Source organism: Podarcis erhardii (genome assembly GCF_964252035.2).
Source record: "Podarcis erhardii genome assembly, chromosome: 15".
Classification (NCBI taxonomy): Eukaryota; Metazoa; Chordata; class Lepidosauria; order Squamata; family Lacertidae; genus Podarcis; species Podarcis erhardii.
The window spans coordinates 26,150,785-26,170,611 of NC_138505.1; the positions used below are offsets into that span (position 1 = coordinate 26,150,785).

General features: G+C 49.1%; 1 protein-coding gene across 4 annotated transcripts; it reads left to right on the forward strand.

The window, feature by feature from the left end:
- The first annotated feature begins 1,243 nt into the window (after positions 1–1,243).
- SLC7A4 (solute carrier family 7 member 4) lies at positions 1,244–15,620 on the forward strand. Of its 4 annotated transcripts, none has more exons than XM_081841844.1 (5): positions 1,244–1,325; positions 6,841–7,894; positions 10,776–11,458; positions 12,639–12,747; positions 14,823–15,620. In XM_081841844.1, the coding sequence occupies exons 2-5, from the start codon at positions 6,913–6,915 to the stop codon at positions 15,017–15,019; spliced, it is 1,971 nt and encodes a 656-aa protein (XP_081697970.1). In that variant the 5' UTR covers positions 1,244–1,325; positions 6,841–6,912; the 3' UTR covers positions 15,020–15,620. The 4 variants fall into 4 exon arrangements, with proteins under 4 accessions (XP_081697970.1, XP_081697972.1, XP_081697971.1 ...); XM_081841846.1 differs by lacking the exon at positions 1,244–1,325 and adding an exon at positions 1,448–1,650; XM_081841845.1 differs by lacking the exon at positions 1,244–1,325 and adding an exon at positions 1,681–1,772.
- Positions 15,621–19,827: the final 4,207 nt, after the last annotated feature.

The window sequence follows — 19,827 nt, forward strand, 5'->3', positions numbered from 1 at the left end:
ATAGTTGTTTATTTCCTTGACCTCTGATGGGAGGGTGTTCCACAGGGCAGGCGCCACCACCAAGAAGGCCCTCTGCCCGGTCTAGTGCCAGGGAATGTTTGGTAAATCTTATCCGTGCTTTATCTACAGTTTTGGTTCTGTACCACTTAAGAGAATTATTTGGCTAAGCAAATCGATAAATAGAAGAATTGTTTCCTTTGTGCCAGGGTAGGTAACAGAACAGCTTAGTCTCATCCAGTTTTTTGGGGTTCCTCTGGGGAGCTCACAGGTGGGATGTGAAGAAGATCTCCCCCCGTTTGCAGCCTACATTGTGAGATAGACTGCCTTTGAATGTGGGGGCACCATTTAATTATGACTAATATACATTGATAGATCCACTTCCATGAAATTGTCTAATTTGAGGGAAGGGGGGGGGAGGGAATTACACAGACAAAAGGAAAATATTCCCTAGCCAACAATCAATAGGCATATATAAATGTTTTAAAAATAAACATCAAATTGTAGAGACCACACCAATGCAAAGTTTATTCAGAAAGTCCTCATACTATCTCCAAATAGGTCTTAATCCAGTATACAAATTCATCAAGTTGTACAAACACAAAATTCACAACAGAGCAAACCAGGTAGCACTGATCAGCTAAAAAGCATCAGTTTGCCAAGCAAACCTTTGCCAGCCTGGTGCCCTCCAGACATTTTGGACTACAACTCCCTTGTGATGGCAGTTGCAGTCACCCAAACATCGAGGAGACCAGGTTGGTTGTCAAAGGCTACCCTAAAAGCTGCTTTAAAAGCCATCTTGCCACCTGGGGGGGGGGGGGAGGCAATCCACCATCCCATCTCCCAAACATTGGTGGGGATGACTGGGGGAAAAGGAAGGCTGAGGCTCTGGGCTTACCTGAACACAGCAGGGCTTACTCCTGAGTAGCCTTGCCAGAGTCCATTTTGCCAGAGCATGTTTAAAGAAATCCATGCACCTCACACACTTCCCATAGACAGTCTTAACCCTTGGTTACCAGATGTCCCTGTTTCCTGGGGACAGTCCCCATACAAAATCCATTGATGTTGAAAAGTGTCCCAGGAATTATTGAAAAAAATCTGGTAACCTTAATCGGAGGTTAAGGCCTAGTGAATTCAATGGGGCTTACTCCCCAGGCAGTGAGATCAGGATTATAACCAAGAAGGCTGTTTCAAAAACACAGCGTCTGGTTCCCCCACCTCCCCTCCCACGCCATTACGCAGAGGAGCGGGCGAGAGAAAGCTGCACCGGTTGGATTTCTGCCATTTAATCTGCAAACAAGAATCCCCGGGCAAAGTGGCAACCGCAGGTAGGGAGTTTGTCCTTGGTTTGGGGGCTGGAGTGGGATGGGCACCCTTTGCAGAGAGCCCCGCCCTGAAGGATCTCCCCCCTCCCTTTGCAGAGCACCCCCTTCCCCAATACCTAGGCTACTTCAGAGCATCTCCCCCCACCCACCTCCTTCCTTTGAGCCCCATCCAGGCTCGGCTGGGCAGCTGGTGCCGGTGGCGGCGGGAGGGGGGCGGATTAAAAGCAACTCCCTCCCTCCTCTCCTGGAGAACAAATAAGGCCGTGACGCAGCGGCGCCGCTGCCGCCGAGCAGGAAAGGCCTTCGCCGGGTGCAGCGAGCGGAGCAGGTGAGCAGCAACCGGGGGGTGGACGACGACCCGGGACGGCTCTGCAGGGGGATCCCCATCGCGGAGGGTCCCACCTGCTGCCCGGCCGGCGCCAGGTGCGTCTGCATCCGCCAGCCTGGCAGGTGAGGAGGAGCAGAGGCAGCAGCAGGGCCCGGGACTGGGCGGAGGCTCCTGCAGGGCAGCGCCATCGGCCCGCGTCCGCCTCCGGGAGCCTAACCTCCAGCACCTGCCTCGGGGTGTCTAACCGCGATCAGCTGTCCCGGGTGCCTTTTTGGGGATCGGCTGAGCATCCGCCCAGCTGCTTCCACTAACCCAGGCGCTGCTCTGTCTTCGGGAGAGCGGGGAGCTGTCCAGGGTGGGGCAAGTGCTGAGCCGAGGCGGCCTCCTCCTGACTTTAATATTTGGGGGACGGGGACAGGTATTTTGTCCCAAGGGCAAAAAAATGGAAAGGGGGAATCTTGTGGTTCAAATTGGATTGGGGGGGGGGGTTGTCTTCAATGGGGAAAATAACACTGGGCCAGAGCCCCAGATTTGCCTGCAGATGGTTGCAGGTTCAATTCCCAGGTAAAGATGGTGGAGAATCTACCTAAAACTTTGGAGGGCTGCTGCCAACCAGTGTATGGAATACTGAACCGGATGGACAGATGGTCTGACTCTGTCTAAGGCTTCCTATGTGACTTCACTTGTGTCTAATTTCAACATCAGTCTTCTTAGCCGCTTGCTTTCCTTCCTCCTCCCATACTCACAGTTGGTTACCCAAAACGCCCATCTCTGCCACTGACTTCCACCGCCAGCGGAGACGTTTCTGTCCACCGCCCTGAAATTGTGATCCAAAACAAGCCCCCGTTTTCTGGAAGGTGTGGCAAAAGCGGTGCATCTGAGCATGTGCAGAGTTCTGCTCCTGTCCTGTCAGGTTGAAGAGCTGACATCCCTTTGCGCACCGGGGTCAAAGGCAGGGGTTTCTGGGGAAGAAAGGCAAAAACCCGAGGCAGCTCTGAGCTCCAGCACCTCTCCCCCCGCCCCTGTTTAAAAAGGGAGCGCTGCTCACCGGTTCATTAAGGCAAAAGGGGGGCACTGACCCACAAAGCTCAGCCTGCCCTCTCACCTGCCTGCCTTCTTAGTGCCATTCAGTCCAAGGAGTGCCAGCACCTCCTGTCAGCTCCTTAGTCTTTCCTGTTGCCTTTGTAGAACTCAGCAGGCAGAAGGGGGGGGGGGAGGAAACTAGCCTGAGTTGGCTCTGTCTGTCATTGGCTCTGGTGCCCCCTAATGTTGGGCTCCCTGCCTTCCGCCCTACCAATCCCAGTGGTCACCAGTCATCACCTGTCCAATTTGGGGCAAGGAGCGAGGAGGGGGAGAGAGGCCATTTTATATCTAGGGTCAAACTAATGTGACATAGATTGTGCCCTGCATGTCAGAGGGGTCCCTTGGGGATATGTGAAACACACACACACACACACACACACACCTTTGGCTCAGGGCTGGACTCTTTTGCCATCAAGGCCATGGACATATTTTCCCAGAGGGTTTTTGTTGTTATTGTTGTTTTGTTGCTGTTGTTTTTGTGAACATATGCCTAAGTGTGGGGATTTGAGGCAGGGGCCAACCTTTTCAGTGGGGAGGAGGGAATTCACAGTTTGCAGAATACAAGAATATAGGGTGGGGGGAGATAGATTCAATGTTCAGCTGTAAAAAGAGTCAATTTCTAGAGCATTTTAATGTGTATAAATATACACGTAGATACACAGAACTTATAATCCAAGAAATATGCTTGCTTCTCCTGAGAAATAAACACATGTAGTCTAATAGGTGGGCAGGTGGCAACACTTAATCCATTGCAGGGGGTTGGACTAGATGACCATTGCGGGTCCCTTCCAACTCTATTTCTGTGATTCCCTAAATGACACCCCCCCCAGCACATAATACCCACATGCCTGCTTTTAAAAAATATATACTTTATTCAGTTTCAACATTTTTAACATATGCAGTCAAAACACAATTTCATATTTTCTCTTTTTCTTGTCAGCTTCCCATCCCCTTTTCCACAGAGTTGTTGTTATTCCCCTTCTGCTGCATCCGGTCTTCTTCATGCCTGTTTTGTTGACATCCCTGCAGCCCCACCCACCCAAGTTGCTATTACTGTTGAGATAGGAATAGATGCTAGGAGAGGATACAGTGGTACCTCGCAAGATGAAAAACGCGCAAGACGAAAGAGTTTTCCGTTTTTTGAGTTGTTCCGCAAGACGAATTTCCCTATGGGCTTGCTTCGCAAGACGAAACGTCTTACGAGTTCTTGCGAGTTTGTTTCCTTTTTCTTAAAGCCGCTAAGCTGCTAAGCCGTTAATAGCCGCTAAGCCGCTAATAGCCGCTAAGCCGCTAATAGCCGCTAAGCCGCTAATAGCCGTGCTTCGCAAGACGAACAAACCGCAAGACGACTCGTGGAACGGATTAATTTCGTCTTGTGAGGCACCACTGTATATTTACAGTATATTTACAGATATTTACACTGTATATTTACAGATATTATCCTTCCTTCCTTCACATGTGCGATTTCAGCAGAGTGCCGCCCCTTTATAGCTTGAACGGAAGCTTAGATAGTCTAGATTTAGCTTTTCAGTTTAAGTAATCCAGAGTGCTTTAAGGCAGAGTGGACTCTCCTGGTATTTCCCCCTCCCCACATCCCTCAAACAATAATCACACAGACAGTCTCGTAAAATGTAAAATATAACATTTACTCACTCAGAAGAGTAACAGATTCAGGAGGCTTAAAATGGTAATTTGGTTACAAAGGCATACTTAAGTCGAGCTCAAAATGTGGTGCTCTCACATTGCTCTCACATTGCTGGCATGGTGGGAAAAGATGGAAAGAGATGGAAAGAAATGGAAAAGAGGACATACCCCGGCAGGTAAAGGTAAATGTACCCCATACCATTTGGTCCAGTCGTGGACGACTCTGGGGTTGCAGCGTTCATCTCGCTCTATAGGCCAAGGGAGCTGGCGTTTGTCTGCAGACAGTTTCCGGGTCATGTGGCCAGCACGACTAAGCCACTTCTGGCAAAACCAGAGCAGCGCACGGAATGCCGTTTACCTTCCCGCCGGAGTGGTACCTATTTATCTACTTGTACTTTGACGTGCTTTCGAACTGCTAGGTTGGCAGGAGCTGGGACCGAGCAACAGGAGCTCACCCCATCGCGGGGATTCGAACCGCCAACCTTCTGATCAGCAAGCACTAGGCTCTGTGGTTTAGACCACAGCGCCACCCACATCGAATATATAGAAATGCCCTCCCCCTGTCAGGGCACTGTGGAAGTGTCTCTCGCAGAGTTCTCTCCAGCAAACTTACATAAAAGCACTGTCAGCTTCCTTATCATCTGCCTATCTAGCAAAACATGAATGGTTTTACTGCATTTTAAATAACCCACAATAATTACTGAGGATTCTTCCCTCGGGTTTTCCTTCTTCAGGCAAACTGGTCCCCAGTTACCAAGGGGCAGTCTCCAATCTTCTGGCCCCTATCCCAGGTCAACAGCTTTCTTTGGGTGACAACTTTGCCTTTTGTGTCAGTCTTTTAAAAACAAAAACAGTGTCAAGTGTGTACGGTTGTGTCCGTGCTATTCTGCAAGCTTCACAGGAATATAGGTCGCAGTCTTCTACTGAGTCAGAACCGTGGGCCCACCTAGCTTGGCAATGCCTGCACGGACTGGCAGCAGCTTTAGGGATTTCTCTCCCAGCCCTACCCGGAGATGCCATGGGCGACTGAACTTGCAAGCTCTGCCACTGAATTATAGCCTTTTAAATACATTTGCCCCTCATCTATGAATGGAGAATTCTTCCATTTTGGACCACAGTGTGTGGAGTGTTATAACCTTCCTGTTTATGCACAGAAGCGCAGGACAGAAATTCAGGCCGATGCTGTTCCCTTGAAAGGAAGAAAAAAAATCCAGGAACAAAAATGGAGGCAGTAAAGGGTTAATATCCACTGCCCATGCACTTTCTGCAATTGACATTTGAAGAAGTACAAAACAATGAGTGTTCTTTATTGTTTGGAGAATTGCTCTGCCGTTTACACAGTGGCCTTGGCTTCTCATGTACTTGCTTATATTGCTATCCCTTTTTATTGGGTTCTGTCTGTGATCTGTCTTTTTGTTCCTTATGCTGAGTCAGGCCATTGGTCCATCTAGCGCAGTGTTTCTTACTCTGACTGGCAGCTGCTCTCCGGGGTTTCAGTCAGGGAATGTTCCAAGCATTACCTACAGATGCTGCCATTAGGGATTGCTGCCACCTGGGGCCTTCTGCTTGCAAGACACAGGTTCTGTCACCAAGCTATGGGCCTTCAACCCCATCCTCTAGGAGTTAAGTGTCTTGGAGCATATGTGTGAGAGAGAGATGCATCCTCATATCAAAACACCAAGCCGTGAGTGGAAAGGCTTCCAAGGCAGTGTGCATTCCTAAAAACTGCTAATAGTTCCTTTAAAAAATAAAGTTTAACAGTCAGTGCAAGACAGGTTGTTACAGAGCAGCTAAAGAGAAAAGGGAAAAAAGTATTCCACAGTACAGTGGTACCTCGGGTTACATACGCTTCAGGTTACATACGCTTCAGGTTACAGACTCCGCTAACCCAGAAATAGTACCTCGGGTTAAGAACTTTGCTTCAGGATGAGAACAGAAATCGTGCTTTGGCGGCGCGGCGGCAGCAGGAGGCCCCATTAGCTAAAGTGGTGCTTCAGGTTAAGAACAGTTTCAGGTTAAGAACGGACCTCCGGAACAAATTAAGTACTTAACCCGAGGCACCACTGTACAGAATATCAGGCAGCACACAAGAGTATCAGTGTGCAATGGCAGAGGGTCTGTTGTGCTTTTGTTCCTGCACGCTGAAGGCAAGCTATGATAGTGAAAATGAGTTTCTACACTGAAGGCCTATGTGTGCTGGGCTCTTTCTCCAATCTCCCCCTTCCCCCAGGGCCTCGCACAACCAGCTTGGAAGAAAAACTTTCCGCACAGGAACACTCTAGCCCATCAAACAGGATATTTTAAAAAGCTAAACCTGTTCTGCAGGAACTTAGGCACAGTGCCCTTGGTTTGCTCCCATTCAACTTCCAACCTCCACCCCAGCTGGCTTCTTGGCTGGTCAAGCACAAAGCCCTGATGAGCACCTCTGATTTCACCACCCTTTCCTTCCTCACTTTTGCCCAGGAGTCGGAGACGCTTCTGCCTTCCCCCCGAACCTTCGAGCGGAGGAAACGGCCCTCTGTCCTTGGCGGCAAGATGGTGACCCGCCTCCCTCGCTCGGCGGACCTGGCCCGCTTCTGCCAGAAGCTCAACCGGGTCAAGACCCTGGAGGACGACATGATGGAGACGTCCTTCAACCGCTGCCTCACCACCGTCGACTTGGCACTCCTTGGCATCGGTGCCATGGTGGGTTCCGGCCTCTACGTCCTCACGGGCACAGTGGCCAAGGAGACGGCCGGGCCGGCCATCGTCGTGTCCTTCATCATCGCTGGCATTGCCTCGCTGCTGGCCGCCCTCTGCTATGCTGAGTTTGGCGCTCACGTGCCCAAGACAGGCTCGGCCTACATGTTCACCTATGTCTCCGTAGGCGAGATCTGGGCCTTCCTGATCGGGTGGAACGTCATCCTGGAGTACATGATAGGTGGAGCGGCTGTGGCCAGGGCCTGGAGCGGCTACCTGGATGCTATCTTTGACCACCAGATCAAGAACTTCACAGAGACTCACGTGGGCAGCTGGCACATCCCCTTCTTGGCCCATTACCCAGACTTCTTGGCCTTTGGCATCCTCCTTGTGGCCACGGCCTTCATCTCCTTCGGTGCCCGCGTCTCCTCCTGGCTCAACCACGTCTTCTCTGCCATCAGCATGGGGGTCATCCTTTTCATCCTCATCATGGGCTTCGTCCTGGCCCGGCCTCAAAACTGGGGGGCCGCTGAAGGCGGGTTCGCCCCGTACGGCGTCTCAGGGATCATGGCCGGATCGGCCACCTGCTTTTACGCCTTTGTGGGCTTTGATGTCATCGCCACATGCAGTGAGGAGGCCCGCAACCCACAGAGGGCCATCCCAAGAGCCATTGCCATCTCGCTGAGCCTCGCCACGGGAGCCTACATCCTGGTCTCCATGGTGCTGACGCTCATGGTGCCCTGGCACTCTTTGAATCCTGACTCGGCGCTGGCCGATGCCTTTTACCAGAGGGGCTATTCCTGGGCTGGCTTCATTGTGGCTGCCGGATCCATCTGCGGTGAGTCAGAGCTTCCTTTCCAGGATGTGGGCTCATTCTAAACCAGGGATGAGGGAGCTGTCTTTCAGCCTGAGGGCGGCATTCCCTCGTGTGCGACTTTCCAGGGGCCGCACACCACTGGTTAAGGGAACTGAGAATTGTTAGGAATTGTTAGGAGAACCCCTCTTCTTTTTTGGTGATCACTCGTAGCCGAGTAAGATTGTCTTCCATGAACACAGTTTTAACAGTGAGTCCGTAAGTGACTGTGGAAGCCAGTTCTGGATCCACACTTCCTTCCACAGTGGGGACACAGCGGGAGTTGATCATGGTGAGGGTTTGCCCAATGTGCCTTCCTCTTAGCACGTTTCTCTCTTTCGTTCTGAGTTCAAGTGTCTTCAAACTCCAAGACACCTTTGGTAAAGGCTGTTCTCCAATTGGAGTGCTTGCAGGCAAGTGTTTCCCAATTGTCGGTGTTTATACTACCTTTTTAAAGATTTGAGTCTTTGAACCTCTTTTGCTGACCACCAGCATTATGATTTCCATTTTTAAGTTGGGAATAGAGTAATTGCTTTGGAAGATGATAATTAGACATCTGAACAACATGACCAGTCCAACGAAGTTGATGTTGAAGAATCGTTGCTTTGACACTGGTGATCTTTGCTTCTTCCAGTTCACTGGCATTAGTTATTTTCATTGCCATGATCCTATACTTTGTCATAGGGAGTAGAGATCATATATTGAACAGATGGAAAGTTCTTTAATCTGAGTAGGCTGAAAGCAAAGAGTAAGGTTACTGTAGCTTCCATCATAGAACTTCAGAATGCTGAGGAGACCCCTTAGTCCCCTCACAGAGCTGCACTTCCCAGAGTGGTTTAACAGCCACTCCCTCTTCCCACAATAACCCCGGGAGGTAAGTTAAGCTGTAAGAGGCAATGACTGGCCCAGTATACCTGAAGAAGGAGCGTCTCCACCCCCATCATTCAGCCTGGACACCAAAGTCCCACTCCAAGGGCCTTCTGGCAGTTCCCTCACTGCGAGAAGTGAGGTTACAGGGAACCAGGCAGAGGGCCTTCTAGATAGTGATGCCTGCCCTGTGGCACACCCTCCCATCAAATATCAAGGAGATAAATAACTTTTAGAAGACATCTGAAGGCAGTCCTGTATCAGGAAGTTTTTAAAGTTTGATATTCTATGGTGTTTTTATATTTTGCTGGAAGCTGCCTAGAGTGGCTGGGGCAACCCAGTCAAATAGGTGTTATTATTATTATTATTATTATTAATAATAATAATAATAATAATTAATTAATTATATACCACCCTATACCTGGTGGTCTCAGGGTGGTTCACAAAGCAAAAGCAAAATATAAAACTAGAAAATATATAATCAAAATAAAAACAACAATCCAATAACACCCCCAACACCCCCCCACACATTTTAAAAGGGCATAGGATGTCAATCAAATCAACCAAAGGCCTGGTTAAAAAGGAACTTTTTTGCCTGGCGCCTAAAGGTGTGTAATGAAGGCGCCAGGCAAACTTCCCTGGGGAGAGCATTCCGCAGACAGGGAGCCACTGCTGAGAAGGCCCTGTTCTCATGTTGCCACCCTCCGAACCTCTCGAGAAAATGGCACATGAAGAAGGGCCTCAGAAAATGATCTCAGGGTCTGGGTAGGTTCATATGGGAAGAGGCAGTCCTTGAGGTATTGTGGTCCTGAGCCGTTCAAGGCTTTATAGGTCAAAACTAGCACTTTGAATTGGGCCCGGAAAGTATTTGGTAGCCAGTGCAGTCGGAGCAGGATAGGTGTAATATGCTCAAACCTTCTTGCTCCAGTGAGCAACCTGGCCATGGAATTCTCCACTAGCTGAAGTTTCCGAACCGTCTTCAGAGGCAGCCCTACATATAACGCATGGCAGTAATCTAACCTTGAGGTTACCAGAGATTAGACAACAGTAGTTAGGCTATCCCTGTCCAGATAGGGCTGTCGCTGGGCTACCAGCCAAAGCTGATGGAAGGCATTGTGGGCCACTGAGGCCACCTGATACTCAAGCGATAGCAGATAATAATAATAATAATTGTTGTTGTTGTTGTCTTGGCTCACTGGGTGACCTAACATGATGGCTGCTGTGACCCATGGATGCCTTTTGCCTTTATGGGTCTAAGGTGCTAGCCAGCTACATTAAGGGATGGGGTGGGTCCTCTGTTTTGGCTTCCCTACTCCATCCCTCCAGGGCAGAGCCTTGCAGAGCTAGGCAGAGGCCCGGGCCAGGTAGATAATGTGCCCCCCTTTTTTTACCCTCGGGATAACTGAAGTCTTATAAATAAAGTATATAAATAATTTTCACAAAAGTTATGCTGACAAATAATTTTATTTCAAAGCATGAACCGTATCTGCATATAAAGACAAAATGGAAAAGATAGATGTACAATACAGTAGTACCTCGGGTTAAGTACTTAATTTGTTCCGGAGGTCTGTACTTAACCTGAAACTGTTCTTAACCTGAAGCACCACTTTAGCTAATGGGGTCTCCTGCTGCTGCTGCTGCTGCTGCCGCCGTGCAATTTCTGTTCTCATCCTGAGGTAAAGTTCTTAACCCGAGGTACTATTTCTGGGTTAGCAGAGTCTGAAGCGTATGTAACCTGAAGCGTACGTAACCCGAGGTACCACTATGGTGCTTTTAAAAAATACATAGGGAAAAGGATTATTTTAAGTGAATATGCTGACCGAGGCCCCCTTTGGAATTGGAGGCCTGGGCCAAGTGGCCCATATGGCCCCCTCCCTCTGTCTGGGCCTGTCCAGGGCTGTCCTGCTCCTCCAGCAAGCTTTAGCAGGGACTACCTGCCTTGTGGCTGGCATCTCTCTGGCTCACCTGCCCTTTCCCTTTCTTCTCTCTCTCTCTCCAGCCATGAACACTGTCCTCCTCAGCAACCTCTTCTCTCTCCCCCGCATCGTTTACGCCATGGCAGAGGACGGGCTCTTCTTCAAGGTCTTCTCACGTGTCCACCCTCGGACGCAGGTCCCCGTGGTGGCCATTGTGGTCTTTGGCATCCTCATGTCTCTCCTGGCCCTCAGCCTGGACCTGGAGGCTTTGGTCCAGTTCCTGTCCATTGGCACCCTCTTGGCCTACACCTTTGTGGCTGCCAGCGTGATCATTCTGCGCTTCCAGCGGGTCAAGACGGAGGAAGCTTCCAACACATCCGCCAGGAGTGAGGCTTCTGCCCCGGCGTCCACCGAGAGCATCGGCGCCACGGAACCCAAGGAATACGAGTCTTTCTCAGATAAGCTCCACCTGGTGGACAAGGAGAAGTCAAAAAGCAGGCGAGAAGGGGGGCAGATGAAGGCCTTTTTTGAACCCTACCTGGGCTTCCTGGCTGACTTCGACCCCGGCGAAGTGGTCACGGTGGCCGTGATCATCCTTATGGTGTCAGCAATCTGCTTATCCTCCATCCTGGTATTTGGGCAGAACCAACTCCACCTCCCCACTTGGAGCTTTGCCTTGCTGGTCCTCCTCTTCAGCCTAGCCTTTGTGTTCAGTGTGGTCCTCATCAGCGTTCATCAGCAACAGCAAAGCACCCAGACATTCCAGGTAGAGATGGGGAGAGATTTGACACCGTTTGCATTTATTTTTATTATTATTATTATTATTATTATTATTATTATTATTATTATTATTAATTGTATACTGCCATATACCTGTAGATCTCAGGGCGGTTCACAACACAAAGTTGCAACATACAGAGCACAAAATACATAATAAAAATAATCAAAACGATTAACAATGCTATTGTATACACACTAATGAACGATACCCTCCCCAACAAAAGCCCCTAGACAATACTCCAGCCCACACGTACAAAAATCTAAATTAACATGTAACATTCAACAATGATTTAAAACAATCCCACCCTCCAAATTAAACAGTATTGTCCATATTCCCAGAGTTGGCACACTGAGCGGGCCTTGCCCAGAGAGAAAAGCAGAGAGCTTAAAAACTCTTGAGATGACAGGTATCTCCAAGCGGGTACAGTGCAAAAAAAAAGAGCTTTTAAGCTGCTTGCCTTGCTTAGGTTTAACTTGCTCCGTCTTAATTAGCTGGCCTCCAGCTGCATACGGTTGAAATCGCACAAGTTAGATAAACGGGAGATGTGATGGTATTGTACACTAACCGAAAAGCAGCTTGCTGTCAAAATTTGCACATCTTTGAATTTTGCAATGCTAGTTCTCCAGACAGGAATTATTATTATTATTATTATTATTATTATTATTAATAATAATAATAACAACAATAATAATTAAATTTACACCCTGTCCTTTCTCTGAAAGGAGCCCCAGGGAAGCGATCAGTTACACAGATTAAAAACAAGAACAAAGAATAAAAATTCTAAAACAGTTAAAATGTTCTAAAAACAAGGGCAATTTAAAACATCTAATAGTAGTTAAATACATTCTTCCCTTCCAAAAATCTTAGGATTGCCAGGAACAGTATTCTTCAGCCCCCAACAGCTGGATAAACAGGGATGTTTTCAAATTCCTTTTCATCCCACCTTGGGCACCAACAAACCATGCTATACCACTGGCCACCGGTTATCAATGGACATTCAGAGAACAAGGGGTGCAAAAGAGTCTTAAGAGAAGGTTAACCCGCCCATGTAAGGGATGGCATTTGTCCCACCCCATGTTTTTTCAATCAGCCCTGCTGGAAAAGACCGCTAAGTGCATCCTCCCGTTTTCCTGCTCTCAATTCCCTGGGTCTTCTTTTTCTTCAGCTCCCTCTGGTACCACTGACTCCAGCACTGAGCATTTTCATCAATGTCTACCTCATGCTGAAACTCAACTACATGACCTGGATCCGGTTTTCTGTGTGGCTGCTCGTGGGTGAGTTTGGGGATCGGGTGCACACCCAAGAGTGAGGAGAGAAATCGGGAGAAGTAATGTGGAAGGAAAGTGCATATATTGGGGTGAAACGTGCCTAAAAATGAATATAATTACTGTAATCAGGGGTGCCAACTGTTGGGATACTGCCTGGGGCATCAGGCAGCCAGACGATCACCCTTGGAATGGCATCAATCAGCGACACGAGTCTCAGATATATTTAGAGACCCGTGCACACTCTATCAGCAGAGTGTGTAAATCTTCTCACACCAGAAGAGGCTGACAGAGCCATGTGTAAGCAGTATATTACAGCATTTTATTCAGCAGCAGGAACAAAGGAAAAAACATGTCTGCTTCCCTTCGTCTCCAGCAAAACAGCAGCAATACAAAAGCTATATACAAACCGAAGTTCCCAGCAAGCACTGGAAGTAAACAGGCATGTGACACACAACAGTCATGCCTGTACCCTTTTAAGGTGGAACGGAACTATATCCTAACACCAACTTGAATAAAATATTGGGGGGCAGGTAAGCCCTACACCACATAATTGATCACATGACATGGCGCACACACACCATTTGAATGGCAATGCCCATCAACTTTGGGGACCTCGACCTTTTCATTGGAAATTTGTGGGGGTTCCCCCCTCTACTTGGAACCCCTGTAATTAAAGAGGATAGCTGACAAAAATCCATTCCATTGGGGGAAATGGCTTTGAGAACATTTGTGCATAAGAAGAAATTCAAACCCAAATGCTGATGAATGTTCATGAGGACTTAAAAAATAAATAAATTGCAGACCGCTATGGGAAGGTGGGGAACTACTGAACTTAAGGCTGGGAAAAGGAGAAATCAGATTTGACAGATTTGCCCACCCCTAATGTCTAAAGCAGTCTTCCCAACCTGGGGCCCTCCAGACAGTTTGGACTGCAATTCTCACCCTCAGTCAGCAGTTGTATCATGCTACGGCTAATGGGAGTTATAGTAATTAAAAAAAAACCATAATCCACACACACACAGTTTAAAAGGCCATAGATTGTTTAATTAGCCAAAGGCCTGGGTGAAGAGGAATGTTTTTGCCTGGCACCTAAAAATATGTAACGAAGGAGCACATGAAGAAGGGCCTCAGATGATAATCACAGAGTCCGGGTTGGTTCATCTGGAGATAGGCGGTCCTTGACATATGTATAATGGCAGGTGGAGCTGGATCTAAGCATTGCAACTGGGGGTTAGCCAAAGTGGTGCCCTTCAGATGTTATTTGAATTAGCATTTATCAAATTTGTTAGACTCCTTTCTCCCTACAGAAATACAAAGTGCAAAAAGTCAAAAACAAAACAGTAGAATAACATTTTCTCTGCAAGGTATTGAAAATCACACAAACTCACAAGGAAATCAACACCAGCAAGATAATCATTAACTGAGAACAAATCAGAAATTAGTAACATATAAAGCAGCCGATCAAGGGATGTGGGTGGCGCTGTGGGTTAAACCACAGAGCCTAGGACTTGCCGATCAGAAGGTCGGCGGTTCGAATCCCCATGATGGGGTGAGCTCCCGTTGCTCGGTCCCTGCTCCTGCCAACCTAGCAGTTTGAAAGCACGTCAAAATGCAAGTAGATAAATAGGTACCACTCTGGCGGGAAGGTAAACGGCGTTTCTGTGCGCTGCTCTGGTTCGCCAGAAGCGGCTTAGTCATGCTGGCCACATGACCCGGAAGCTGTGTGCCGGCTCCCTCAGCCAATAAAGCAAGATGAGCGCCACAAACCCAGAGTCGGTCATGACTGGACCTAATGGTCAGGGGTCCCTTTACCTTTACCTAAAGCAGCCCATCATATTTCACCAAAAGCCTGCATGTAGAAAAAGCAGAGTCTGCCCTTTTCCCATCTGCCAGGAAACAAGGGGGACCAATGAAAGTCTGTGCCAGCTGGCTGGGGCTGATGGGGAGTTGTAATCCAAACCACCCGAGGAGGGCACGAGGTTGGGGAAGGTTGGTCTTGGATGCATGCCACCATTCTGGGCTCTGGTGCTGGGTTTGGGGGTTGAGGCTGCTGATCTGTCTCTTTGTGCGTTCATCTACAGGTTTGCTGGTTTATTTTGGTTACGGCATCTGGCACAGCAAAGAGAACCTACGGGAGCCCACGGCACACTCGGTCTGTGCCCGCTACGTGGTTTTCCCAAGCGGCAGCCTGGAAGAGACAGTCCAGGCTGTGCAGCCCAGCACTCAGCCCTCTCAGGGATTGGAGGAAATGGCAGGCGAGGACGAAGCCAAGAGGTGATGCGGAGAGGCCTAACTTGGAGGAGACCCTTCCCTTTGACCACCACCCCCAGCCCACCCACCACTCTCCAGTGTTTTGGCAGAAAGAAGAGGAGCCCTCTTCTGACTCAGCCAGGAAGACTCTGGGAGTGCTACTGAGCAGAGATCTACTGCTTCTGCTTTCCTGCTTGGTCTGTGTTTCTGCTCTGGAAAGCTGGACCCATCTTGCCATTGAAAACTGCCCAGTCTATCCTGCCCTCCAGCTTGGAACCGAGAGCTGATCTGCAGACATCCAATCTCAACCTTCAGTGGACGGGGGGCGGGCTGTCTTTGTACTATTCCATTATCTACGTGTTTCCCCCCTTTTCTTTCCTCCAGGCTGCTGCCCTGGCTGCCTGCAACCTTCATTCCAGGTGTCCCGTTTAGATTATTTTGGGGTGGCTCCTGTTTGATGGGTTCGTACAAAAGGGCAAGATGGGAGGGGCACCGCTGTGCCAGCTTCAGGGGTCGGTTCTCATTCCCAGACCGTTAGACGAGACTGTGTTGGCTCTGCTTTGACGGAAAGCTGTCTCTTGCCTGCCACAAAATACGCTAGAGTAAATGGTATCTGTGCGTGGAACGAGGCAGTAGGCATTTTTGCACTGTGAGTGCGTCTGTCTCTCAATGATGCCTGGTGGATTGTGTATGCCAGAAAGCATGGACCACAACTGCCATCATCCCCAGCCGGCACAGCCTGATGGTGATGATGATTGATTGATTGACAACCTGCCCTTCACCCTAAGGTCCCAGGGTGGTTTATGGCATTAAAACACAACATTAAAAGCAATTTCAAACATCTTGCAACCATAACTATAAGTTGGGTCCTAAAAATATACACCTCACGTCAAAAGCCAGAGTAAAGAGGTGCATCTTTAGGATCCTCTAAAAGCTGCACAATGAAGGTGCCAGATGCACTTCTGTGGGGAGGGACTTCTCCAGTTTAGGGGCCACCACAGAGAAGGCCCTCTCCCAAGACCACCGCCACCCCAAGCCCCTGAGGGCAGAAGAACTACCAAGAGGGACTGCCCTACTGATCTCAGAACCCGATGGTCTCTAGGGAAGACTGTGGTCTGTCAGTATTTTGGGCCTGAGTTATTTCGGGCTTTAAACACCAACATCAGCACCTTGATTTGGGTCCAGAAGCGAGCTGGCAACCAGTGCAGCTGTTTTAAAATGCGGGAGATCTAAATGGATTACCCCAGCCCCATCTGACTGCTGCCTTTTGACTAAGTGAAGTTTCCAAATCGTCTTCAAGGGTAGCCCCACGTAGACAGCATTGCAGTAATCCAGTCTGGAAGTTAACAGAACTTGGGGGTAGGTGTTAAAGTCCAGGTTGGTGAAGAAGGGAAGGGATTTATCACTTTCTCCACCAAAACAAAAAAATTCCTTCCAGTAGCACCTTAAAGACCAACTAAGTCAGTTCTTGGTATGAGCTTTCGTGTGCATGCACACTTCTTCAGATACACTGAAACAGAAGTTTCCAGACCTTTCTATATAGTGAGAAGGTGGGGAGGGGTATTACTCAGAAGGGTGGTAGGAATGGGTGATTGGCAGATAGCTGTGATGAGCCTGTTGACGACTCTTAACGACTGCAATAGGTCTTACAGGAGGAAGCAAGGGGTGAGAAGGTGAAAAATGGCTTTGTCAGGAATTTTTTTGTTTTGACTATGGCAGACCAACACGGCTACCTATCTGTAACTTTCTCCACCAAATCAGCTTACCATTTCTCAGCCCCTTCTGCCTTTTAGTGTTCGATAACCAACTCTCCCCTCTCAGCAGCTGAAAGGTGGCATGGATTGAACAGGTGCCAGCCAGGCAAACGATACCTTAATTGGTGACAGCTCAAGTATGCCCCACAATACTAGTAGCTCCCAGAATTGAACTTGGACATGCACTTAATTTTTTTTTCACACCAGAAAAGTTAAGTGTCTGTGTGTCCATTCCTCATTCTGGAAATATTCCAGTGGAAAGGGGCTTTTACAAAAAGGTAAAATCATAGAATGGTAGAGTTGGAAGGGACCCTGAGGATCATCGAATCCAACCCCCTGCAAAGCAGGAATCTCAACTAAATGATACATGACAAATGGTCATACAACTTCTGCTTAAAAACCTCCAAGGAAGGAGAATCCACCACCGTTAAACAGCTCTTACCGTCAGAAAGTTCTTCTTCAAGTTTAGTTGAAATCTCCTTCCTTGTGACTTGAATCTACTGGTTCATAAAGTAGACACCTGTCCTTGGGAGACCATCTGCCCTGTTTCCATGTCAGAGACTCTTCCGGGGCAGGTTTCTGCAGCAGCAGTGGCTAAACCATCTGATTGTACCTCTTTTAGAGAGCCCCACCAGCTAATGGTGAGGCTCATGGCAAGGCCACAGCCAGGGACTCGTGCACAAATCCAGCAGGGAGCTTCCTCTATGGCCACTTACGGGTTTGTCTTTAATTCATTCCATAGCACAGAACTTAGGGGTTGCTGCAGATAACTGGGAGAACATTTCACTGAACTCTGAGGGGTTTTGCTTTTGATTAGACCTGGAGGGGGGCTGCACTGCTAAGTCTTTCTGAAAAATGGAATTGTTGCGTTCAATTTTGAGTGAGGAAAACACTTGCTCATCCCCCCGCCCCATGTGGTGCCTCCCAGCTTGGTTTGGACGACCGCCGCCATCGCCCCCAGACAACACAGCCATGCTGGTTGGGACATACCTAGGGATTGGCCAGGTTGGTCCCTGCCAACTGCACAGGCACAGAGGGCACAAAAATGGCATCTCTCCTCTCTCAGCGCCTTGGCAGAGGAATCTGGACGCCGTCATAGCAGCCCTGCAGAGCCTCCTTCCTGGCAGCGCTGGTGGTTAGTTTGTGCAGTGGGGCTCCCCGTGACAACATCCCTGCCTGGTCCTCTGTCCTCTCTACACTATGTCCCACCCTCCTCTCCCACTGCGTGCCCCCAGAAGGGACTTTCAGCTGATGTGGTGGCTAAGAAATGTCAGGCGAGGCTCTTCATTTAGCACAGCCAAGTTGCTTTTCCCTGGTTTCTTTCCCGCCTTGACCAATTTCTGGGGCATGTGCCGCTGTGGCAGAAAGCAAGGGCCGTTGACTTAATGTCAAAGAACCAGCCGGCTGTAAATTGCACCGGCAAAGTCGGCGTTAACTTGTTACTAACCAAAACACAATTTTCACAGAGTCGGCCAAGTGTCGGGTCTAATAAGCATAGCAGCTCATCCCCAGTAGGTCTGGCCCCATGAATCAGCTGCAGAGATTGAAAGTCCCTGCCTCCCTACAGCTTTTTCCAAGCAACCAGAGACTATGCCCTGCTACTGTTCTGCTCGTTTCAGCTCTCTTCTGGTTCTGGGAGACAAGGTGGGGAGGGAGCTTGTCACAGCAGGAGGAGGAAACACCTGTGACTCTTCACCAGCCTTACTCATCTCTGCCTCTTGGCCTCCTTTTTCCCCGTCACCCACTTCAGCTTCTGCCTCCAATTCTGGGCTTCTCTCTGCCACCGACTCTTCCTCTCACCAAGCCCTGTTGCCTCTTCCCAGTCTTCTCCCTCTGACCATTCATTGTTGTCCCATCACCATTCCCCAGGACCTGAGCCTTCTTCCCTTGGGGGTTCCCCAGCTGATGCCTCTCAGCGGTCCAGGACACTTCAACAGGGCTTGTTTCCGAGTAAAGTGTGCACTGGGGGTGCAACCTCCAAGTTACTGCCTTTCTGCTGGCACCCTGCCAGAAGTAACAGGAAGGCAAGCAAAGTATTGTCCAAAGTTCCTGCCTCTGGCTTGCCAGATTTAGGGTGCAGTCCTGTGTACCCATTTTCCTGGGAGTAAGCCCCATTGAACTTGGTGGGATTTAACTTTTGAGTAGACATTTATAGGATTGTGCTGTTAAAACACCCAGTTTTTGAGTCATTTGTGATTACTGAATTATGTCGTTTATTTATTTTCAGAGAGGGGTGGGGGGCAGCACCATTTGCCAAGGGTACAAGGAAGCCTATGTATGCCTCTGCATGTTGGCAAAGGCTGATGGGAGTTATAGTCCATTATGGCTATGGAGGTTAGAGCTGATGGGAATTATAGTCCCAAACATCTGGAGGGCACCAGACTGGCAAAGTTTTCACAGCCTTTTTAAAAGGACCGTTTATACTGCCACCCACCGGGTCACACACTAACTCAGGGCCAAACCTCCTGCCACAGCACAGGCCGCAGGCTACTTAGGAATCTCAAAATGGCCTCCCTGCTCTCGTGAAGCTGCCCTCCTTCTCCAAAGAACCGGCTGAGTATTTGCTCAACTGCTTAGCATGAATCTGAGCACGGCAACTGCCCTTCACAACCCCCTGCCAGCCCCACTTTGTCAGGCTGTGTTCTCCTGTGTGCATTTGGCTTTCCCAGAAGCAGATCCCATGGACCAATCTTTCCCGTATAAAATAGTTTGCCTAGGGACCTCCACTGCCGCTGTGCCTGACACGCCATCAGGGGTGGCATTACTTACCTGTTGCTCAGGCTGACTCATGGATGCATCAGCTTCTGTTGTCTCAGAGGTCAGGGCAAAAACACTGAGAGGCCAAGAGAGGTCCCGAGAAGGAAGGCAGGGTTTTCTTCTTGCAGATTGCTGGCAATGGAAGCCCAGAGAGCAAAAGTCTCTCCTTGCTCTCACTCACAGATGAAAGGGGGTTGTGCAGCTGCTTATGAGACGCTGGAAGCTGGGTTTTGTCACACATATGTCTCACCGGTTTGCCGGTGAATCCCAGGCGGGCAGCGCCTGCTGTTTTGCTCTGTGCTCTGACCTTTGCTTGCTTGCTCCC